The sequence below is a fragment of the Ambystoma mexicanum genome, chromosome 12 (genome assembly GCF_040938575.1).
Source record: "Ambystoma mexicanum isolate Mex_15411 chromosome 12, UKY_AmexF1_1, whole genome shotgun sequence".
In the NCBI taxonomy this organism is placed as follows: domain Eukaryota; kingdom Metazoa; phylum Chordata; class Amphibia; order Caudata; family Ambystomatidae; genus Ambystoma; species Ambystoma mexicanum.
This window is the reverse complement of record NC_090936.1, coordinates 202,326,973-202,352,490: the sequence shown is the minus strand read 5'-3', so window position 1 is coordinate 202,352,490 and position 25,518 is coordinate 202,326,973. Positions and strand designations below refer to the sequence as shown.

The following is a 25,518-nucleotide window of genomic DNA, read 5'->3' as shown; positions in this document are numbered from 1 at the left end:
CTTCCTCTCTCTCTCTCTCTCTCTTCTCTCCTTTGCTTCACTTTCTTTCAGCTTTCGCGGCTCTCTCTCGCCGCCGGCTCGAGTCTCTCTCACTACTCATTCTTACGAGGCGTTTCCTGCCTTGTTTCTGCCATCATCAGCTGTCGTCTTCCTCCTCCAATCCGCAGTAGTCGGATACCTACTCTCCTTAATCCACAGACGACGTTCCGTATTATCTCCTTGGAAGACTCCGGCTTGGCTTCGTTCCTTTCAAGGGTTTTTTCTGCCATCAAGGCTTTTTCCCTTGTCGCCTGCTACGGGAGAGGAGTCCCAGGACTGCTTGTTTCAAGCATTCACTGTGGCTTCCTCTCGTGGTAGACAAGCATCTTCAACCACGAAGAGAGATTTCTGCTCACGTCGGCATCTCAATACAGAAGAATTGGAGGATTACCGATCTGGTGAGGAGAGTGGGGAGGAGAAGGACACAAAACGGGACACTGCATCAGCCACCAATATGTCCTTGGTACAGTGACAGTGCTATTTGGTGAAGCACTTTTTAATCTATATTTACAAATATGTCCACTTGCCTAAACACATACATTCAGTACGAGCTCTAAGTAGCGCTGTTTACTGGAACTCCACTCCGCCCTGCAAGACGTCGTACCTGCATTGGATTTAATTGGATACTTCCTGGACTTTCTTGGTACATCTTATACACTAACAAGTATATATAGCAAAGCTAACATCATTTTCTAAGTATATATCATTGATATATTGCCTTTTTTATACTTGTATAGGTGGCCCCGCCCCCCTCCACCCGGAAGTCTTCCTAACCACCGTGCATTTGCACGCGCATTAAGTACGCACTCCAAGTAGCACCGTTTGCTGTTCGCTGGCTCGCTGAGAGAGCGGCATGTTACTCCATTTCCCGTCTCCTATCATTGCATTTCCCATTCAACTACGATACCAAACGGAACACACCTGTGTGCTGCTTCACACTGAAAGTAAGCATTAATGTTTCCTTCACTGTTTGTTTAGCATTTCTAATCATTTTCTGATGCCGTGTTAATTCTCGGTTAACCATTAGTACAGACATCAGAGGCTAACTAAATTACTACATACAACTCTCCTGAGAGATTACGTTTGATCTAACAACTGTATGGCGACTGGGCTACGCAGTCGTAAGATGGAAATTGCTGCTCCACCAATTACAAGCATGAGTATTGATTCAATGCTTTGTGCAGGAAAATCCTGCTATGTCGAGCCGACTGCAACGGCACCTCCTTTACTAGACGTAGCCCTTCTATCCATCTATCTTCTATGCACACTGCCCAGATACATACAGAACCTGCTTTGAAAATGAATGCTGAAATTGAGGGAAAATCAAACGCGCAAATTCGAGAATCCTTTAAAGATAGTACGAGTAAAATGGCAATTCTCGATTCAAAAGTGAGCAAATCGATTTGGGATGTTTACTCCATTAGTCTCACGTTACTTGGAACAGAGATATCACCCCAGTAAGCAACCATTTAAGACTCCAGTCGAGTCTAATCATACATACGAGGAAACTGACATAAATAAGGAATCATTTCCCCTAGATGCTGAGCTCTCCCCAGAGTCCAGTCACCCTCAAAAGACCCATTCTGACTACGAAGATTCCATGCACTCTTCTCAACAGGACATTATAGAGGGGAGAGCACCACATACATTCCCAGTCATAATCAAAATACTCGATCTCTTGGATAAGGGACACGATCTCTCTCACTTAGAACTGCATGAAATAAAATCCACGATGAGACAGACGGGTTCTAAAATGGATCGGAGGTTACATACTAGGATGGGAAATAATGATGATGCACAAACAATTTTAAAAAAAGAAAATCCATACCAACTATCGATCCAGTGATCATAAGGCATAACAATATAATTTCCTACCTGGGGAAGAAGATACAATTATGCCATTTGCAGCCCCATCTGCTTTAATTCCACCTCCCACGAAATCGAACTCTTGCGAGTGTCCTGTCACGGTGGAGTTGGAAAATTTGAGCCATAGATGAGCTAAAAGCGGCCTTCAATGCAACCACTCCCGTCTTCTCAAGACGACATTGACCCTCCAGACAGTCCTTCAATACTATTAAAGCCATGGAAAACCAAAAAAATGAGGAGCAGATTCTTTGTGAACCTGAAGCAAATAATGGGTTTCTCTCGAGAAGTGCCAAAAGAAATTCATTTACGGGCTGTAAAACGCTATGCAAAAAGGCGAAAGGAGGCACTTCAGAATAAAAAATACAGCTCATTCTGAAAATAAACTACCAAGTGATGCCAAAACTACTCCTTCAGGGGTTCCTGTTAGTGAGACTGAAGTGGTAACGATTGAGGACGACCCCATTGATGTTGAACAGCTCTGTAAAGAGCCAGGATATGTTACTCCCAGCAAAATGCACTCCTATTGCACAGCCCTCTACAAATAACTCAATTTCCTCTAAAAAGTATTCATGTATAGGAAAGATTCCACTAGAACAACCTAGTGCTACACAAACACACAAATCATGTTCTAGAATTAAACAACCCAAAACTGACTTGGTGAATTACTGCTAAAAGCAATAAAATCAAATCTAAGTGCCTACTTTCCAGTAAGTGGAAGACGTTGCACTTTACACGATCCTCAGCGAAGTGATCCGAGTCCTCAAATTCCATCACTTATAGTGCATGTGGTCACATAAACTCAAAGTCCGCAAGCGAAAAAAAACATAGTGCAGTCTGCACTACAGACTTAAAGAGGAGTATAATACCTCCTCTAACTGAAAAGCTCGCTTCAATGGTCATTAACAGAAGAAGTAAAGTCCAATTTTTACCAGATGAAGCACTGATGTTGAAATCGGTGGAGAAAAAAGTAAATTCTGATATCTCCACCTTATGTCCAACTATCGTGGAATACACCTTATTTTCCTTCGCATGGGACAAGTTTTTCTAGGTGGCTTCCACTGATGGATACAACATGTCCAAAAGATGACGTCGGTGAATCAATTCTAGCATCCCTGAGAAAAGCAATTGAAAATGGGGAAATCACTGCTGAGGTGATTGCAAAGCTCCTTCCATCCAAACGTCCTTTGCAACCCTTAACAGTTACTTCCCCACCTAAAACTCCACATCCTGAGTTACAAATAAATAATCCCTCGTCCTTGAAAGAATGGCACGGAGTAAAGTTATTCAAGACGGAGAAACGGCTACTGGTACAACTAGACAACCCCTTTCTTTGAAAATTTCTACACAGGCGATCTCCGTAGCCGTCTCCTCTATGATCCAAAAAACTAATACCTGATCCAATGATGCTCCTCATAGGAAATGAGAATGTCTCAATCCCCACATCCAGTAGCCCAATCTCCCGAGGACATGCATCATATTATCGGCTTTGAACCGCCTACTCGTGACCGCAATCTCTTCCTTTAAATCACTAATTTGCTGAGACTATTCTCTCATATTGTTAAACTAAGAAACTTGAAATCTGAGGATATTCTCAGAGTCTCGCTTGCAAAGGTAAATAACAATCATTCAATTTGTTACTTGTCTTCGGAACACATACTCAAATTTATTTAGTCATGCAGAGCAGAAATTCGAGACCACGGTCTCACCCTTTCTACCTTCCCGAATGAACATATTGCCGAAGATTACCTCACCTATATTCCCCCAGATACCAGGAAAGACGCAGAATCCAATAATGCGGTGAATGTAGCCCATGTTGCTAAACGTTTTCTCACTGATGACTTCTTGACCCTTTTAGGTGAAAATAAACACATTGCATGGCTTGAGCCCATGCTAAAGTCACTCTTAACTACACAAACATCAACCAACAATAGCCACCGAAAACAGGTATCCTAGAAATACTATCGTGGAATTCATGCGGCTTTCACAATTTTTTCACTTGGTTTAGCACTCTATCTCCTGTAGATTATCCCACTATAATTCTACTTCAAGAAACAATGAAATTAGAGCCTTTTATTATTGAGGGCTTCACCACATATTGCTCCCTAGCAAAACGTTCAACATTGGGACGTCCATCTGGAGGATTAGCGAACATAATAAATAATGCATATGGAATTGACTCGAAAATTACTATGGGAAACATCGAAAATCTTAGCGATTGCTCTGACATTTTCTAAAAAGAAATGCAAATCGATCTTAGCTATAAGATTATACTGGAACCCTGCAAATACCGCAGGAAACCATGTTGAATGAGTTAGATCAATGTTTCGAGACAGCCATGATAAAATTGGGTGATTGTGATATTCTTCTAGCGGGAGACTTTAACTCAGACTGTCGCATTGGCCTGAAAGAGCAACTAAAAAAAGGTAAACACTTAATGAGAAAGAGGGGTTCCCTTTGAAACTCATACTTTGAAGATTGGGACATTGATGTGATGCACTGATCGTGGTGACCGCGCGATGTGGAGTAGAGGGGATATCTCCTCAACGATCGACTACATATTCCTCTCCCATCACATTACGCAGCTAGCATCACCGTTAGACATTAGTCTAATCATCTATGGCGATCATGCTCAGTTATACCTTTCACTCAAGCTGATTGCACCCTTTTACCGTTAGGTCTATCTATAGTCCACCTACAGATGGACCGCCCTCTGATATCACTCAGATGGAATACAAACTTATTCCACCAATTTTCTGCATATGTATCGAAGCATATAGAGGATACCATAAAAAACCAGACTATATAGACTGTTAATATGGAGATAATCTGCTCTGGGATAGTTCACTCTACTCTACAACACTTTCATACTAAGTACAAGCCCAAATCCTATATCCATTCCTTTGACCCGACTATTAAATCTTTAAAATGTGATAAAAACAAAGATTTGAGAAGTCCTAGGAAAGGGGCTTCAGCTTGCTTAATTACCAGAAATTGCACAAGCGGGGGTAGGGTGGGGTGGGTGGGTTTTGTCGAGTGAGCGGGGGTGGGGTGGGTGGGGTCGAGTGAGCGGTTGGGGTCGAGTGAGCGGGGGTGGGGTGGGGGGATGGGGTCGAGAGAGCCGGGGTGGGGTCGAGAGAGCGGGGGTGGGGTGGGGGGATGGGGTCGAGAGAGCGGGGGTGGGGTGGGGGGTGGGGTCGAGAGAGCCGGGGTGGGGTCGAGAGAGCGGGGGTGGGGTGGGGGGATGGGGTCGAGAGAGCGGGGGTGGGGTGGGGGGTGGGGTCGAGAGAGCGGGGTCGAGAGAGCGGGGGTGGGGGGTGGGGTCGAGAGAGGGGTTAGGGGGTAGAGGTAAAGAGCGGGGGTAGGGTGGGTGGGGTAGAGGTAAAGAGTGGGGGTAGAGGTAAAGAGTGCGGGTAGGGTGGGTGAGGTAGAGAGTGGGGGTAGGGTAGGGTTGGTGGGGTAGAGAGTGGGGGTAGGGTGGGTGGGTAGAGAGCGGGAGTAGGGTGGGTGGGGTAGGGGTAGAGAGAGCGGGAGTAGGGTGGGTGGGGTAGGGATAGAGAGCGGGGGTAGGGTGGGTGGGGTAGGGATAGAGAGAGCGGGGGTAGGGTGGGTGGGGTAGGGGTAGAGAGAGCGGGCGTAGGGTGGGTGGGGTAGGGGTAGAGAGAGCGGGGGTAGGGTGGGTGGGGTAGGGGTAGAGAGAGCGGGGGTAGGGTGGGTGGGGTAGGGGTAGAGAGCGGGGGTAGGGGGTGGGGTAGGGGTAGAGAGCGGGGGTAGGGTAGGGGTAGAGAGCGGGGGTAGGGTGGGTAGGGTAGGGGTAGAGAGTGGGGGTAGGGTGGGTGCAGTAGAGAGAGTGGGGGTAGAGGTAGAGAGTGGGTGGGGGTAGAGAGTGGGTGGGGGTAGAGAGTGGGGGTAGAGGTAATGAGTGGGGGTATGGTGGGTAGTTCTAGAAGTAGCGAGTGGAGATAGGGTGGGTGCGGTAGAGAGTGGGGATAGGAGTAGAGAGTGGGGTAGGGTGGGTGGGGTAGAGTTAGAGAGTGGGGGTAGGAGGTAGAGAGTGGGGTACGGGTAGAGAGTGGGGGTAAGGTAGAGAGTGGGGGTAAGATAGAGAGTGGGGTAGGGTAGGTCCTTATATGAAAGTGAGGGACAGGGTGACTGTCCAAGAGAGCGAGAGCGCCCTAGGTAGAAATGTCAATTCCAGTTCTACTGTCGACTGCGCAGGGCAGTGATACAATGTGGTCCTGCATTTACTTTCAGACAGAATGCATCCTAAAATGAAAACAGTCATTGATCTATTGCCGTTACATTGTAAACGTTGCCTTCGAGTGGAAAAGACGAATTCTAGAGGATAATTTGGGAGCCACTGTGCATTTATCATAATGATACTCCCTGAAGTGCTTGCTACTCAAGATGATTTCATTATTATGAATAGACTCTGAAGCAGGATTCTATGTCAAGACCAGGGGATCGGATTATGCTCAAACTACTCTTTAATTGTCGAGCAGCTTATTTACAAAACATTGTTAAACAAGAAAAACTACAAAGTCCATAAACTACCATTCTTTTTCAAGTTTAAACGTTGTAGGTAACGTGAAAAAATATCCATGTGACACTGCCATCCAATCCCAGTCCATCTGCAGCTATACCATTCCTGGCTGGCTAACTCTCTTCCGCCTTCTTTGCTGCTTGAGCAGCAGATGTGTGTAGGGTGACCAGACGTCCCGGTTTTTGGTGCTCTGTCCCCCTTTCGCAAGATTATGGTTTCCATTGGAAACTGCAGTGGTCCCATTTTTTTGGTAGTAGTCTTTATAGCTGACGGGCATGAATGCACAATCTGACACATAAGAAATGCTGCATTTTACAACTTAAGATAGTTTAAGTTTGTGATAAATTAATTATAATGTGTTTATTTGAACAGTCACACTTCCACACCTCTACTGAAGTGCAGTGCCTGGACAGCCACTTTCAAGAGTTAGTGGTACTTTTATGTTAGTTGCCCTGTCCCAGTTTTTTACTTTTGTAATCTGGTCACCATGGGCGTAATTTTAGAGGGGGGGAGGACACAGGGGTGTTTGTCCCCCCAACTTTCATGGCACACAATGTTGTCCCCCTTCATTTGGCCGGGGCCCCTTTTTCTTCACGTCATGTCATGTCCCCCCCACCATTTTCAGCAAATATACTCCACTGCTGGTCACCATAGATAAGTGGCATGTTACATTCTCTCATACATTTTATGTGTGTGCGTTAGAAAGTGTGAGCGTTATAACTTTAAAAGTAATTTTTTGGTCAGAGCACAAGCGTTTCGCTTGAGTGCAGAGCTAGCTGCAGTGGAGTAACTTTGCTGAAAATGTTGGGGGACAGGGGTGGGGTGGAGGGAGGGCAGATGGTTCTGCCAAATTGATTGAAAAAAATGTGGTTGAATGGTAGATGTGACTGAATTCGGTCACCACCATTAGTTTGAAGCCGAAGATACAGAACATGAAAAGCTGGGGCTGCAGGGGTGTCCCCCGCTCCCAAGGGGAGGTATTTTTGGTTTCAGCGGTTGCAGGGGTGTCCCCCGCTTCCTCAACATTGGTGGCAGAGGACCCAACAAAATAAAAGAATAAAAAGGTACCCTGCAGGGTGCAGGAGAGGCGGCACATGGAGAAAAGGTAAGTAGGGGGGTTATGGGTGTACTGGCGGTTTGGGGGGACATGGGTTTGGTTTTTTATACCGAGGTAAGAACGTATTCGTAGCGAAAATGACTACAGACAATTTTGCCGTGATTTTGTACCTCGGTCAAACAACCTAAATTCCTGAGGGATAACACTAGACTACACCACAAGATGCTGACGCTCTGTTATAACTGTTATAACTTTCATAAGACTGGTGGCCTATCTTTAAAATTCAATTGGGCCCCCACACATCTTCAGCGGGCCTTCCATGCACCCAGTGACACAACATAACATTCACAAACTTAATTCCAATAGAACATGCAAACAATGCATTATCATTCATTCAGACACAAAAGTCAACACACACATGCTTGCATACACTCTCACTCACACACAAATGCACCCAGTACCTCCATTGACATAGACTGTGTGCACACAACATTTATATGTACATATACAATAACACATGGAAACAGTGGCACAACGTACATTGAGCAGACCAGACTATCACCCCCTGATCCCTGAAATTTTGGGCTAAGTTGACTTGACCTAGCTGAACTAAAAAGCCATGGACGAAAGGAACAGATTCACTGGAACGTCAGCAATTCCCTTTATTGTTCCTTTCATTCAAAGACAGAAGCCATCGGTTAATGCAGTGGGTGACCAAGTATGCTTGGTATCAATTTTTAAATGCCATATATCTCCAAACTTGGGTTCTGCACAGCACCTTATATGTGTGCGTGTTGATAGAATCTTGTAAAACACATCTAATTAAAATTAAGGTATGTTTTCATGTGTTCAATTGGCTCCAAGAAGTGGAGTAACAAGCTTGGAGAGGCGAAGGGGGGGGTGCAAAAATCCCCCCGTGGCTCATTTGTCATGGGGACACCTGTCACATTAGGTACATCAAAGAGGGCGCCCAACGGCAAAGTTGTCCCACTGGCAGGATCATTTGTGCTGAGCAATTTCTGCTCAGCACGCTCATTGTCCTGGCAGCAGTACACCTTACCTGTTCCGAACGGTAGCGGTGTCCTGCTGCCAGGACAATGTCGCAGGAGCTCCGGGCAGCAGAGGGTCCTTACATTGCTCTGTAACAGAGCATTACAATGTGAGCCATTAGGCACTGATTTGGGTAAGGGGGGTGCTATTAGCAGGGACTTTTGTCCCTTTAGAAATGTGAATGGGAGGGAGTGATCAGAAGAGAGCAGGGTGCATAATGTTGCATGCTTTGTTAGGCTCACATTAATCGGCATGATGCTATTGTGACTTTGCATGCAGAATGGTGAGAATAAAACTAAAGCCATACTCCTATTGCTCAACATATTTCTATGACAACGTGTATAGTGTATGGTTAGTTTACTATGAAAGGGTTGTTCATTATGTAATGTGGTTTGCTTGCAAGGCATTGCTATAAATAATTATTTAAGCACATGAAATGTAAAGCAAAACCTTAATATCTATATCAACTAAACCTGGAAAGAAGTGCAGTCACTTAAATTGTCCACATCCCAGTTCCACCATTTGACCAAGTGTGTGATCCTGAGCAAATTAATTAATCACATTGTGCCTTATCTGCAGCTATGCAAGTGACTCCAATTCACTTCAAAGCTTATATTAATGTATCATGGTATTATAATGGAAAAGCCTAATGATTATAGAGTTGCTCCACATAACACAATTTAGGTATTTTGCACCACAAGGTTATTTCTCACTTCGCTTATGTATGGCAACTTATTCTAAAGTCACTTCCATGGAGCCTCCAAGTATCAAAGACTGATGATACGCCTTACATTGTACTTTTCTATGAAGTCACTTCTGTTGGTGCAATCCATATAATAATTAGGAAGTTTGTATGTATTTTGCCTCAGAGGGCTTCCTTAGGCAGATCTTCAATAGGCGAATTTCCTGCATCTGGAATGATACTGCAGTTTTTTGTGTGTGTGTTAAAATGCCATCTTCCACTAATGATACAAAAAAAGTAGATGGGGGGGGGGGGGGCATTTGGGGGCGCCAATGAGACCATGTGGAATTCCACACACTGCATTTTGTTGCTCCCCCCACACTTACCAAACTAAGCAGGGGAGTATAAGCATTGTAAGTGAAGCAGTTTTTGGTGGCCTGTAACCTGAACCATGACACCCATTTACTAATTTGCACCAAACCGTCCTGAAAAAGTGTCTGCAAAACTTGAAATACTTTTACCAGTTTGGTGAAGATTATTTTTGGCGGCAGGGGAAAAGGTTATACAGGGCTCCTAAAAGTGTGCTTTTAACAAAATCCCATACGGTTCCTTCTGCGCATTTAGAGCAAAAACTGCTGAACAAATGTTCACCATGTCTGGAAGGCATATAGCACTCCAATTCATGTCACAGAATTTGCAGAATACGACAGTTTTGGGTCACAGGTTTTCTCAGCTCGACTGTTTCCACTCTACTTGGGGAGGACGTACCTTCCGCCAACTTCATTTTGAAGTTAGGATGGTGGTGCTTTAGTATCATCTGAAAAGTGGTAAGACAAATTTTAGAGGCGTTGCAGAGCTGTCACTTGCCACAGAAAATGCACCATTTGTTATTGTTAGTATGTTCATACCTGGGGCCTTAATGTGTACTGTGAATTCTGCTCACATTGTCCAAATGTGACACGCCCTCACTAGGGCCAACCCGCAGCCCAGCCCCCCCAACAAACATACACAATTAAAAAATCATTAAAAAAAAATAAAAGTACCTCTGCTCTGCTTTGAAATGCCGCTCGGGCCACGGCTCATGTTGAACCGACCAATACTCTGCGCACTCACACACCTCCATACAGAAACCAGCACGCTGAATGAGCTTCCTAGTTCCTGTCTGTGTGTGTCACAAACAGAAAACCGGAAAGTGATTCTCTGTGCAGCGGCCCCTGGAAGTGCTACTGTTAGCGTGGCAGCACAGGTGCCGGGCCCTGCAACACCCAGTTCAGCACCCTGGCTGCTGACTTTGAGTCAGGCCAGCCAGGGTGAGGGACTGAGCCATGCAGGGCATCCCGGCCTTGAATGTGTTGCAGCGTGGATGCCAGGCATCTCAGCATTATGTAATAGACAGTGCAAGCCTTGCTGGGCACCCTAGCTGGGCTTGCGCTGTCCAATTAGATAATTGGAGTTTGCATCCCCCGTCCTCCCTCCAAAAGAAGGGGGGTCAAAAGGGCATGCAACAGAAGTTGGGGGGGGGACAAAACCCCCTGTGCACAGGTCACCGGTGCTGGGCTGCAATTGTCGGTATGATGCTGCCTGTTTGTGACTGGGGGCGTTCAAAGAGTGCAGGCAAGTGCCGGAACCCGAGATCCCATCGAGCTTGCCTACAGGCTTCTGCATAGTCTGCCCCCGACTGTGTCAATGAACGGAATGCCGGAGCCAGATGCCCCATTGCGCAGAGTTGCCTTGACATTGAAATGTCCTGCCTCGCGAGTGCAGTGCCGCTGCAGCACCTCTAGTGAAACCCTTGCTCTCTGGCCAAAAAATTACTTTTAAAGCAATATCGCTCACAGACACCATACATGAGAGAAAGTAAAATGCCACTTATCTGCAGCTGAAGCAGCAAAGAAAGAGGAAAGAGTTAGCCAGTAAGGAATGGTATAGCTGCAGATGGAATGAGATTGGATGGTAGGGTCTCATGGACTTTTATCACCCTAGCAAGTTTAAACCACTAAAGGAATGGTTGTTCACGAATATGGTAGTTTACCTTGTTTTGTGCGTTAACAGTGTTTTGTAAAGAACCTGCTCGAAAATTAAAGAGTAGAGTTCGAGCAGATTCCTTCGCCTTTGTGTCTTTAATAGAATTATGACTTTCTGTTACGATAGTAGGGAAAATCTGAATTCTTCTCCATGGATCCTAATAAAAGTAATATTACCAACTTACCAACCACATCTCAACGAGCACACAACGCAAACAAATGCTGTAAATACTGACGCCCCCTCTATATTTCAAACCCTATTCATTCTTAAACAGTGCCCATCAACAAGCACGCAGAGAAAACATTTTATTGATGTTTGCCAGATGCAATATTTCAGTACATTGCATCCTCAAAAACAAGGGTGGAGAGATTAGGAAACCCTCGGTGTTCAGTAATCAGAGCTGTTATTCCAGTTAACCAATTTCAAAAGAATACATAGCTAGAAGGAAATACTTGCCTGCTTTGCACGGATGAGGTCACTTGCAAAAACATGTGTAAACACAACATTGCTGAGAAACCTGCCAGCAGCATCAGCCTGCCTGAAACCAGTCTCAGACAGCGGCTCATCGATGCCTTGCCCTGCAGAAAACAAAAAACAGACTCCATGTGATACAGCAGCAAAATTCACAGCGCAGCACCTCAATAGAGATGAAGATGTGGCCATGAGCAGGGTTTGCAGGAAGTAGGCGCCAGAACCCATTTTGCTCCTGCTTGTAGCTTAGAGTCTGCTTGGACTGAGACTACCTGAACTACTTTGAACTTAAAGATGGCTGAAGCCATACAAATATATGCATTTGATTTTACATGCGTTGGCATTCGGTATTAACACAAAAATACGCAACTTAATCACGCCAAGTCACCTATTCAGCAGCACACCACCTCTAAACAAGCAGTGATCCAATCATAAAAGTGAAACGGGCACAGTTCAAAAAGGAAAACCTCATTCACCTTGTATAGTAGCGCAGGCCGAGGGCAGGCTATATGTTCAAGGAGGGCGAGTTGACAAGAGAAGTACAATGGTTCTGACATAAAAGGGCCAAACAAGGTTTTGTATAAAATATAGATCCTTTAAATCGAACAATAAAATGCAAACTAATCTGAAAATATTAAGAAATACCCATCCCTGTGAAGAAACAGAACGGCAGCTTCAGTGAAAGAACAGAGTGATGAGCAAGGGTGTTCAGGCAATCTGATTGGGCAACAAAGTCAATGTTCAATGTTCAAGATATATCTTTAGAAGGCAGAGAACGGGGTCTTAAAAGTCAATTTGTTGGTTCATTAGGATAGAACTCTCCAAATACCTTTTGGTCTTGTTCTAGAGGCTAAATCGTGTCAAGTGGGTGAACTGGGCGACTGGTCCAACACATGATGCAGTTCACAATGGTTTATGGTCTTTGCATCGAGCGCGCTTGCATCTAATGCCATTCCACCGAAATGTTTCCATCTAAAAATGTTCCATCCTATGCATTTTTTTTCCCTTTCTTTTATTTTGGGGGTGGGGGGCCAAACCCGTTTTTTAACCCTTTAAAATGCACCTGAACAAAAATTTACATTTTACCCCCCAAAAATATGCATTAGATGGACATTTTCTAGATGGAAAAATTTAGATGGAATGGCATTCGATGCAATGACCAGATACTGTTTACAATCAACAGCGGGATGATTAAGCTTGGAATAGGCATGTGATGTCCAAGCCAACATAGCTCACTAGCAATTCAATGTGTAAATCAGGTCCATAGTGGTTCCTTTGACTTCTGTGTTGATGGAAGGCACAGTCCAGGGTCTCCAGGATAAGGAGAGTCCTTCATGGCTGGCACACGCAGGGGATCCTTCAACTGCAGAAGAGGAGCCCGGTTTAAGTGAAGCGAAGCAGGCCTTGGTCCACAGCAGTTCACCTCCTCTGTTCCCTGGGGATGTTTACAGGACAACGCTCTCCTCTGCTTCTGATGCCTTCAGTCTTCACCTCTATTCCAAAGGACTTGGAAATGAACTGCACTCCCAACAGGGGTCAAAAAGTGTTTCTCTAACTTTTAAAGGCAAAAGGCCTCAGGGGATTAGTACAGCACAAGCCTGCTGTAAGGGGTCAAATATCAGTTCTAACAAGTGAACTTCTTCATGACACGTCATCCTGAATACAGAGAAGTTCAGCCACCCATTCTGAACAACCGCATCAGAGGGATATGGATAAGACAACAGAATGAAGCGGGCAAGCCGGAATTTCTCCTGCAAATACTTCGCAACTTAACCATAAAAGAACCAGTGGACAAAGAGCCTTGAATTCAATATGCTTCCAAACTGGAAGCCAGTGCAAATAACGCAAGTGAAATATGTGACCCAAAGGGAGTACCAGTAGCTACTCTCGCCGCCAGATTTTGTAAAAGCTGAAGTCAACAAATGAGTTGTAAAACAGAGGGGGGGGGGACTCTACCAGCACGAACACAGCCCATTGACTTGTTCATGGGTGGATGGCAGCTGGGAGAGTCTCAACCAAGTCTTTAGCTCACTGTTCTTTTCACAGAGAAGAAAGGTCCCCGCATTTCAGTCTTTGTCCTGCCCAGTGAGCTAAAGACTTGGTAGAGTCTCTCCCAGGGGTTATTCACCCAAGAACAGGTCATTGGGCTGTGTTCGTACTGGTAGAGAGAGAGTCCCAGACCCCTCCTTTGTTTTGAATGAGATAGTTGGGCTGGGCGAGATATAGCAAATTGCAGTAGTTAATCTGACCCAGAAGCAGGAAAACCACAACACGAGCATGCACTGATGAAGGTAAAAAAGGTCAAACCTTTTGCAAGATCTTAAGATAGAATCGCTGAGCCTGACAGATGGCAGCAACAAGCCTCCATCGATAGGGTGGAAGAGATTTTCACACCCAAATCTGTAACAGCAACAGGAAAATGAGAGGGGTCAGAAGAGCAGAGTCCAAATTGAGGAAGTAGAAGTAGAAGTAGGACCAACCACCAGGACCTCTGTCTTGTCCCCATTCAACTTTAGCTAGTTGTGGCTCACCCACTGACCCACAGCCTCCTAGCAACCCCTAAACTGAGATGCAGTGTTAGGTTCCACCAGATTAAGCCCAACAATATTCTGGGTATCATCAGCGTAAGAAGTCGCAACAGAGGCCATGGGAGTGGACAAGACCAACAAGAAGCTGCTTGTATACATTAAAATCAAAAGTGGGAGAGAGGGGGATAGGGAGAGAGACTTGGATCTCTACCTGAATAAAAAGACTAACCATAAGAGGACAGGGCCCGAGTGTCCCACAGCAGAAAGACAGTCCAACAAGATGGTATGGTCGACCATGTCAAAGGTCACTAAGAGATAAAAGAATAAGCGCACCCACCCCACCTTGGTCGCCAAACAGACAAGATCATCCAGAGCATGTTTCACAACCTAGTCCCCAGGGATCCCATACTTAGGTGGCCTGGGAAAGGCCATTGAGTTTGGATCCTGACTCTGGGGGTGGACAAGCGAGGGAGGATCACCTGGGTATGGGGTCCTTGGGGGAGTGGGGGGAGGAGCACTCAATGGTTAGACATGGTATCCCTTTTTCCACAACCCATATAACCCCCAGCTCTGCTTACTTTACGGGAAACAACAACTCCCATAATTCCTCCCCATTTCACCTTGAGGAATGTATTGCACCAAGGAAGATAAGAGATGAGGTTAGAAAGATTACCTCCCATGACTTGCATTGGCCCTATCCCTATAATGAGGCCAGGCACATAGCTCTAACAATGTACACCTGCCACTTATTAACACTCCCAGTGAAGATAAAAGGGTACGAGAAGGAACATCTACAGCCTGGTTCGCATCAGCCTCGGAAGAGAAGGTGAAAGGACAACCGTTAGAGCGACAGTTGAGAGGATCAAGAGAAAGCCAGTCAAGATTTCATGCTTTCGGGAGTCCGTAAGCATTTGAAGAGCAAAGCAGAGCGAGCAGAGGAAACAAACCTTCAAGTTGCCAGAAAGCAGCCTGTGACGCTCTGGGGTGAAAGGCGGGGTTGGGGAGGAGCAAAAGAGGCGTTGTTAAGGGCCTTGAGCTGCAGGAAAGAGATGACAGAAACCCAATTAGCATAGTCGGTGAGTTATTAAGGGAAACTAAAGTCTGGTTGATGTTAAAGGGAAAGTGACAGTAATTTGAAAGTTGCGCTTGTGCCAATAAAAAACACAGATGAAGAGAACAAGTGTTGAAAGACAAGGATACAAAGTAGCAGAGTGGTCCTGCGAGATGAAGTCGCACATTCAAAAGTCTCTGCAAAATGTTCTGAATTTTGAAAGATATTACAAGCGGAGATCAAAAGGGAACTGCGATAAGGAAAGAAAGTTGAATAAGAGTAAAGTGGCATTTGTGAACTGTGAAATATGCCAAGAGGGCAAAAGTACAATATAAGAACTTTGGAAAAAGGCCAAGAAGGCAAGAGAAAGAGAATAAAACTACAAATTCCTATTTGTAGTTCTTATTCTCTTTCTCTTGCCTTCTTGGCCTTTTTCCAAAGTTCTTATATTACAAGTATCAAGTACAAGTACCAAGAGGCAATTGGTGCCGAATATGAACTTTGAAACTAAACGAGAATAAGAACTACAAATACCAAGGAGGTATTGCTATTAAACATTAACTTCTGAAAAGGCCAAGAAGGCAGACTAAAGAGTGAGAATCATAAGTAAATCATAAGTACCAAGAAGTATTGGCGCCACAAGGCGGGATTGTGAATTGAAGAATTGTTTAAAGAGATGCCGAAGTGGTCATGCAGAGGTCTACGTAAATTCTTTGACAGTGAAAAGATATACGAGATAAAATGTGGGGACGGGAACTCCAACAGATGAGGCAGATTCGAGCCCAGCAGAGGGAAGGCGGTGCAGAACTGTGAGAAAATGAGAATATATGAACTGAGTATTGATGGCAAGGTGGGCAAAGCCTAAAAGAAATGATTGAACTACCAGCAATTGAAAGCCTAAGATTGAACTGTTGAATTGTACCAGTAAGCCAAAGACTGAGAACTGTGCCCTCCACCCATCCTTTGTTTTTTGAGAAACTCTACACCCCGTGGGATTGGACCTGGGGAAGGGAGTTGGTGCTGAAGCCATACTGACATTTCCTTTTGGAGACATTATTTTAATTTTGTAAAGATCTTTGTAATTCTAAGAAGATGGGCAAGGTTAGGTTTTCTAAGTATAGGCCTTTTTATTTTGACCAGACTGACTTGGACGTATTTGTTATTGTTTAATGGTTGAGATGACTCCCATTTTAGAGTTAGGGCCAGTTAGGAATTCTACGGTCCCGATCAAAAGTGTGAATACATTTTCAAAACTTGTATCCATGGTGTCTATGTCTACTGCTCGATACCATGCCTTCTTCACAACAGAGACAAAAACATTCTCTGTGATCCTCCCTGGACGGAACCCAGATTGGAATGAGTCAAAGAAATGGGAGTCCTCCAGAAAATGAGCTCAACCAAGGGGAAACCATTGACTCCAAAAGCTTCATAGAGGAAGAAAGAAGAGACACAAAAGTTACCCGGAACACAAGGATCAAGAGTGGGCTTTTTCAAAAGCGGGACAATCAAGGCACGTTTGCGCTTTGATAGAATCTGTCCGGTGTTCCAGGAGGAGATAACAGTTTGGGTAACCCAAGAAGCAATTTCAGGCATAATAATCTTTAACAGTCCCAGGGGGACAGGATCAAGGCCTCAGAGCCGGCCTCAAGTCTGAAGTGGAAATGTTAGCGCGAATATATGTGATATTCTGAATTTTAAAAAAAGTTTGCGAGAGAATCGCTTAAGGCCTGAAAGGGGACCATCCCTGCAACGGCATAGTCACTGGACAACAGTGTGCAAACCAAGGTAAAAAGCGCCTTGGGTTGATTAAGAGCACCCTCAACCTTTTCTGTGAAGGACCACTTCGCTGTGAAAATGGCTCGATTGTCTTCGTAAAATGCTGATAAAATAGCTCATCAGCCGAACAATAGGACGAGTGCCATTTACGCTTGGCTTGACGGCGCAGTAGCCAGAGGGATCTCAAATGATCTTTAAACCAGGATGCTGAAGGACGGCTATGCGCCTTACAGGACCGCAAAGGGGCATTCAGATAAGCGAAGCCAGAAGGACCCGTGTCAGTATAGGAGATTGCCACATTCTTTAATGATAGTAGAGGTAATATCCTTCTCAACTGAACAGCAATTATCTTTAAGGTGTTAGGAAAACTGGTGGTAGAGCAGACAATTGCAACCTGACCAGAAAAGGGAAACACCATATGATCTGACCATAAGATTGGCAGAAATGGAAAAACCCAGACCAGTGGATAAGAAAAAACAAGATCTAGGATGTTACCCAAACGGTGAGTAGGTTCATGAACCAGCTGCACGCAGTTTAAACTTCTCATAGCCTCAATGAAAGGAGCAGTAGCCAAGTCAGGAGCACAATTATATTGAAGATTAAAATCACCTACAATCAGTAGTTTTGAAAACTTAATTTGAAGGTCAGCTATCAGTTCTGCAAATAGGTCATAGAAGGATGAATCCAAGCGAGAGGGCTGATCAACCTAAATATGCCTAGTAAAAGAGGCAGCAATGGTCCAACAAGCAAGAAGAGCCTCCATCTTGGAGTGCACCAGAGGGTGGGGGGCTAACCTCAACTCTGACTTCTAAATAAGTGCAACCACCACCAGGGTGGTTAGACAGCTGGTTAAGACCATGTAATTTGTAGTCTGGTAGTATTTCCACCATTTCGGAACCACAGGAGTCCCTCAGCCAGGTCTGACACCACGACAAGTCAGGTAAATGCTCGGTCAATAAGTCATAATACGACCTGTGGTGAGCAACAAGGGAGCGGGCATTGACAAGTAAGCAATGCAAACGTTTTTCTACGCTGATAGGACTGATTGGAGTCTCAAAGGAATTACCAGCAGGAAAAGAGGTCTCAGGAGGGTCCAATACCACAAATTCATTACGAGACAGACACCTTCCCCGGAAAACTAGCTAAGGGCGATAAAGAGTCGCCCAGAGCCCAGCTGGTACACTAGCGGGCAGAAGGGCTTGCATTTGTGCATCTTTGGGGGGCATCAGACGTGCCCTCTGCACAGGCGAGTCTGCTGGCACATAAATGCATCACAGGGAGATCAGGTGACCCGCGAGGCATTTGTGCGCAATAGACAGAAAAAAAAAAACTCTGCCGATAGCAGAAAGCAGAAGGATGAAAAAGTTTAAATGCACTGAAATGAAACTACTAAAGAACACACAACTATTATAAAAGGATGTTTGGGGAAAGCGAACAGGATGAAATGACCCAAACAATTTAAAACAAGCACAGAAGCAAAAAAATGGATTTACAGCACTCTTACTTTCATAACACAAAGGTGAAAATCGTTATTCACGAGGCAACCATACCGCCCATATCCCACACAAGTGAAGCAATTGATGAACACAATGTGAGCTAAAGATGATGAGACTAGCCAGATAGACGATAGAAACATACATATGAATCCAATAGACATGAAGCACAGGTACGTTCAACACGAAGAAAACGTACAGGTAAATAAGAAATTAGGGAGGATCTGCACGTTGAGGAAAAGACACCAATAAAAATAAAAAAAAAATCCAATAAAGAAATCCAAAAGTGGTTCTCTCCCACGAGACCCATAATTGCAAAACACGGTCGATTCATTAGCGAAGAAAAGATAAGACACCTGCCTCACTCCTTACGCATATTCCCAGACACAAGACATTGCACAAGGTTAACTACAAAGCTGATCACCTGGGCTCATGGCCTAGGAGATGAGGGATGGCATCTTTCTTGAAATAAAACAAGAGGCCCATGAACCCCTCTTCCCCTACTCCCATTTGGCTCATGTTTTGAGGAGCTGTGACTTGAGAGTAAGGCAATTCTTCCTGCTGGAGAATCAAAAGGGGTAGTATACAGGGTAGTCATGGCTGTTGTCGAGATAGTAAGCCTAGACACCAATGTACATCAGTCATCGACATACTGAAACCCTGCTCACAGAGCAAACACTGGTGTGATAACAAATTGCTGGGTTGTGTGAAAAATCTGTAGGCGTCTCCCTAGCTAGTCCCCGGGGACTGCCATCGAGGAGGCCAGGACACGGCCATCGCTATTGGATCCAGTTCCTGGGGGTGGATCAGTGAGGGAGGATCAGCTGTATGGAGGTCCTCAGGGAATGGGAGTGGCACACCGACGGGTGAGATGTAATATCCCCCTTCTTTCAACACCTTTTCCCAATCCTACCATGTAGGACATTCAAAACTACTGCCACCTCCCCCCTCTTTACAACAATAACTTTCACACGACACACCAGAGAACGGACTAACACCAGAGCCATTTACCTGACATGTCCCAAAACAAGGGTAATACAATTATTACAATTTAGAACCAAGGTGCAGAAGATTAAAAATATACCACTGCATGGAGCAACTGCATCCTAGCAGTTGTCAGGGATGCACAGGTGGCATTTGAACTTGCTTGGTGCCAATGCAAAGCTGGGGGACTAGCGGTCATAAGACTGGTTACAGCAAGGCACATGTGCGCATTAGAACTATGGCATGGTGCATTATGACAGGGCGGGGGCTAAATTGGCAGACCCCCCTTTCAGGGACATAATTACCTGCCTCCTTTTAACATTAGATACCAGAAAAGCTAAGGGTTTCACATCCGACAGGCAGCATCCAATCACAGTGACCATATGTACTTTTGGGAATTTTACAATTCAGTTATTAATCGCTAGAAGACTACAGGGCGGATACTCGCATTGTTTTCATTCTACATAATTTTAAGAACTGGATTATAAAGTTGTCCCTCCCTTTTTACTTTATTACATATCAATTCATTTGAAATTAACTAAAAAGGACATATGAAACCACCCCTTTGCCCTTCTCCAAACATTTTGAGCACTTTGATCAGCGTTCCGCAGGATTAACAAGGTAATCACTAGCATAGAGGATAAACAAACAAAACAAAAATAATTGTACATTTTCATTTCTTAAAAGCTTTGCGGGATCAACATTAAAAAAATGTTGAGTCTGGTGACATCCCCTTCTCGGTCAAGTTACTGCAAAACTACTGTACAGTTTTGCCCAAAGTCAACAGATGGCACATCTACAGTGCTTTGGGCGGTTTCTCATTTGGTGCCAATCAGTCCACAGTCCTTATTGGAGAGACGAAAACAGCCTGTAGGTCAGAGATGGATGGGGTTCTCGGTCAGAGAGGTTTGAAATAAATATGCGGGTGTTAAGGGGCAAAAGCTGCATAGAATGTGTTTTGAGGAAGGTAGCCGGCTCTCATTAACAGCTCTCAAAATGTGCAGTGGTTAGTGATTGACTCTTGGCAAGAAGAAAATTGTGTGCTGCATGTATTTGGAAAATTGAGAGGGCGTGCAATTTATATTCCTGGCTAGTAGCTTGCAATATGAAATCAAGATTTACCCCAGCTTATGAACAGTCAATGGGACATTGATGAGCAGAGCCCATACAGCTCCTAGGTTCTGCATGGGGATTTTCCATGTGATAGTTCATTAGTGGAATTTGTAGACCATGGCATGCCTTTCTTTGCCCCTTCCTATTTTGGAATTGCCTGGGGTAACATGATGGCATCTTGTAAAAGGGAAGTATAAAGAGTGTCCATGAACCACGTTTCTGTAATTACAGCAGGTCCTCTTAGGATCATGAATGACAACAGGCAAGTATGATGCATGGAAGCTGCCTGGCCGAGGGTGCGTGAGGCAGACACCGAGGTTTGCAGTGGTTGTCCTTTTCAGACGTGTGTGAGGGAAGCAGATCTTTCACTCAGCGACACAGAAGTGAGGGGTGCCTTGTATCTGCTCAGCAGCAAGTCTTGGGCTAAGTCAGACACCAATTCATAGCAAAAAGGCTCATAAAAAATCAAACAAACTAATGGTCTATGGCATGAGGTAGGGACCAAAACACAGAAGGAACCAGAAGAAAGCCCCGAATGATTCAAACAACATCATTTTAGTACTGGAAAGAAGATATTAAACCAACCTTGTAGAAGTCTTTCCTTGTTGTATCTTGTTTCTCCACTGCAACAAAATAGAAACAAATCAATGCAAAAAATGTTAATGTTATCTAACAATGTTATATATTTGGCTAAGCAATACATAGGACCCCATGAGTGGTGCAAACGCCAGTATGACGGCCAAGGATACGCAGGGGACTCCAGGCCAGTTGAAATGGGAATGTGTGTATAGAGAAACAGTGGTCTGATAGAAAAGCAAGTGATGTTACCTGGTTGCCCTACTTACTTTAGGCTGTATGCCTGAACCCATCCCTCCCTTTCTACGTTAGGGTGATAATTCTGCATAGGGCCAACAGTCACTTACAGTCAGTGGGATTCTATAGTGCCCTCAAGCACTTCTATCTTGCTCCGAGGTCGTTATTGAATGGCATGTTGTTGCATTGGCCCTCCAGGACAGTAAGCTACCAGGCACCACTTTCTCAAGTTACCTTACGTCGATTGAAGGGGGTCCAGTGCCCCACTCTTCAGAAAAGTTGGATCCCAAAGTACTTATATTCCCTCCCCCACCCAGCCACTCCGTCGGTCTACCTCCCACTTCCCCCTTCACTCTAGAGCACCCGTGTGACAACTGGAAATGGGCCCATTGACGGGCCCCACATTGCACTACCAGTTCCACACGTGTATGTGCTCGAGTAGCAGGCAGGGGTGCAGGTTGTTTATCAATAGGTCAAAAGCACACTCCGCCATTTTTGAGTCAGGCAATCTTGCATCCATTGCCATTCAACTTCACGATGGCACCACATAGTTGCACTGTGGTGGGGGTGGAGGGGGGGTGAACTCGGGTCTCTCTGTTCAGGTGCTCTTCTCCTTGGCTGTCTTGACCAGGTGTTCTCCCTTTCAGTCCCAGGGATACGTTTCAAACTTTATTTGGGTGCATGTCAGTTTAAAAAAGGTAACGACCAGGTTTGCTGGGAAAGGTGTGTTGTGAAGCCCTGCTCACTGGCCACTTACGCAAATTATTCTTCCGTTTTCTGAATGCAAGTCACTTTTTCTTGGAGCGCACGAAAGGGGGCTGGGGTTCTTGGCAGCTGTGTGGTACGCAACATATGAGGCTTGGGATTTGATGGACACCCAGTGGGATTCTCAGTGTACTACCTCCGGGACCAGCACTGCAGTGCATGCTCCAGTCATTGGCTCCTGTTGTCTTTGGGGGCCTAGCCCCTTGCCTTCCAGAAGTCACCATGACAACAAGAAAAAGGTTACTAAAGCAGCAGAACCAAACTTCTATTATCACCCTACTGCAGACAGACGATTCATAGGGTAGGATATCTTTAGCTCCGCTTTGGTAGATTGTCCGGGCACATAGTTAAACATGAACATTAACAGAAACAAGCACATTTCAAAAGCTTTCAGGCAAAGACAATTCCAGAAACAGTAGGACTACTGGTTAGAAACTACTACAGTAGCTAGGGACAAAAAACAAAGCATTTTACAACGACGGGGATACAAATAGTCTTAACCACGTTATGGCCCGATTAGGTTATTGTAACAAGAATAGGTTCAGAGACAATTAAAGTCTTTAGAAATTAAAAAACGTTCAGATCAAATGTTATTTTAGAAGCACGTCTTTAATAGACCACAGAGTCACACTTGTGTAGGACCTTATCAGAGCTTTCAGGGAAAATATTAATGTACGCTTAGGACCTTAGGAAGTTGTCAGTCACACTAAAAACTAAATTATATTTGAAAATACCCTCTTTTTAAATTCTGGATTCACATTTCACAAAACAGCGTAGACAATACTAGAATACGGTGCTTGGTTCTCCAAGGACATAATCCACACAAGAAATACTTTGAGAAAAAAAGCCAAATTGGGGTGTGGGCAGGAGGGGTTGGGGGGCACAAGCTTCTTGCCCATTCTGTTCGCAAAGTGGTCTGTCCTCTGAACCAACTACCATTAATGCATCCAATGTCCCTTCCAGGGAGCCACCTCACCAAATCTAGAAATGTATTAGGTTCATGGACAGCAAATCTAACTGCATTACCTTTTTCATGGCCACCTAATATACTTCAACCAATCAGTAATTAGGAGCTGGACATTGCTCACCAAGCAATATTTTCTTACCCTGAGGCATTTGGCTCCACTTTCAACACCAGGATTTAACTCAAGAGGCTCTCGACCTCAATCCAGAACTCTTGGACTCTCGACCAAAGGATATAGGACAGATCACAGCCATTGCACCCACAGGAACAGCATATGCTATTCCCCTTCAAACATCTGTCATGAGGGCACACTAGTGACCAATATTTGCAATGCACACATCTTGCGTGATAACTGTTATTGCTTAATAGTACCTTCCTGCTTAGGCAGTTTCACATAGTGGGATAGTTGCACTGTCTTGGCAAATGTCAGCCCGAGTAGAACCTCTAGCTGAGGACAAGCAACTTTGTTCTGGTAGATCTTTGAGGTCTGAAACCACTGTGCCTCCATCCCAGGTTTTGGTTCTCCACTGTAGGCAACCCTGACATCCCAATCTCCTGCTATGGGTGCCCCCACTCTTCCAGCATCTACTAGGCCAATTTGCAGGTTTATTCTCACCGAGTCCAGGAAAGATTGATTGGTGCATCCATGACATCGATACTGGGAAAAGCAAGCTAGTGAAGAGTAGCATTCACAGGGTGTCCGACAAGGTCAAGGACACCAACCAGGAGGAAAATGCCAATAAACATTGGACTTGGGAGTTATTGAGTCACCCTGCAGCCCTATGGTCAGCCCAGTGGTGCTGGTCCCGAAAAGGTCCTGCAGCGAGAGAATTGAAGTCTGCTTTTGAGCACTACACAGAGGGCTCAATTCTGTCACCAAAACGGATGCACACCTCAAAACAAGGGCAGACAAACCAATTGACAAAGTAGGCACTGCCAAATTCATGAGCACCTTTGGCCTCACAGCAGGGTACTAGGAGGTCAGCCTAACTGGTCAAGCGAAGGAGAGGTCAACAGTTTCCACTCCACAAAGGCACTGTCAGTGTAATGTTGTGGTCTTTGGGTTAAAGAAAGGACCCACCACCTTTCAGAGGATGTTAAACATGGTACTATGATGACTAGAACACTTAATTGCCTACATTCAGGTTGTTGCATTTTTTTCAGTCATACCTGGCAAGACCATCCATCCCCATCTGAAACCGTTGCTTCAAGCCATGCAGAAGGCTGGCTCGAATAGCAAGGCCTCCAAGTGCCAGATGGCAAAGGGAACTGACTTTCTTGGAACACCAAGTGGGTGGCGGCAAGAAAGAGCCTCACCATGTCAAAGTCTAGTCAGTAATGGATTGGGCCATCCCCACTACCCAGACTCAAGCGAGAACCTTCCTGGGCCTGATTAAAGTCCTTTTATCAAGAGGTATGGGGCACTTGCCCTATCCCACAACAAGGTCACCTCGAAAAGGTTGCAGAAGAAGTTCACCTGGATTGTAACCTGTGTAAAGGTGGATCCATTTGCAGATATAACCTGATAAAAAATACTCTATGGATACGTAGGTACCGTGCAGAAAACCGACATTTATTGAACCCCAGCAGCTGGGAGAAGCATTACTAAAAAGGTTCTCAATACTGCCCATGACAGGCTTTCATTTTTATACAATGACACACTTATAAGCATAATCCTCATTTGTTACATTTGGGGCAGGTCCCAAAAGCCGATCTGGCACTTCCTCAGGCCCTTATGGATTAAATACATTGTCCTTCCCTTACTGGGAAAACATTTCCTGAAATGAAAACCCACCCACTTCTGACATGACCATGTGCTGACCATCAAAAAAAAAGCTCTTAGTGAAGCTTTGGCAGGCAAATATACAAAATGACTATAAATACAAGTTTCAACTGGATTCTATGTGCCTTGAAGATAACGGGAGGCAAGGCCCGGGAACCCAAAGCCGAACAGACACTAGAACATCATTCCATTGATCTCAGATTAGTTCTCTTGTCCCTCCCTATATTTTCTCTTACTTAGTGTCAAGTCTAGTTATAAAAACTATTGTTGAGATTTGTATTTTCGGCCATTTAATTCTTATTCTGCATTACATTTTACTGCCAGAGCCTATGCACATGGTGTTCTGGACAAACCCCTCCTCCCATGGGAGAATCATTTCCTCGCATTTCAAGCTTGAAGTTTCGGGCATTTAACTATATTTTGTGCTTGTTGAGCCTTTCGAGTTTGCATAGGTTTCTGTGAATTTAGCCTTTAAGTTTTCTGAAGCCTGGATGTTCTTGAGAGCTCGGAAACATGCT

General features: G+C 44.8%; 1 protein-coding gene across 2 annotated transcripts in view; it reads right to left on the bottom strand.

Annotated features, from left to right (window-relative positions):
• TIGAR (TP53 induced glycolysis regulatory phosphatase) overlaps positions 1-25,518 on the bottom strand; it is a 188,759-nt gene that overhangs the window by 66,401 nt on the left and 96,840 nt on the right. For both annotated transcript variants that reach the window (XM_069628301.1, XM_069628300.1), the window contains exons 2-3: positions 21,261-21,298; positions 11,716-11,837 (exon numbers count right to left, since the gene is read on the bottom strand). In XM_069628301.1, coding sequence (XP_069484402.1) covers positions 11,716-11,837; positions 21,261-21,298 — 160 coding nt within the window. The remainder of the gene's footprint in view (positions 1-11,715; positions 11,838-21,260; positions 21,299-25,518) is intronic.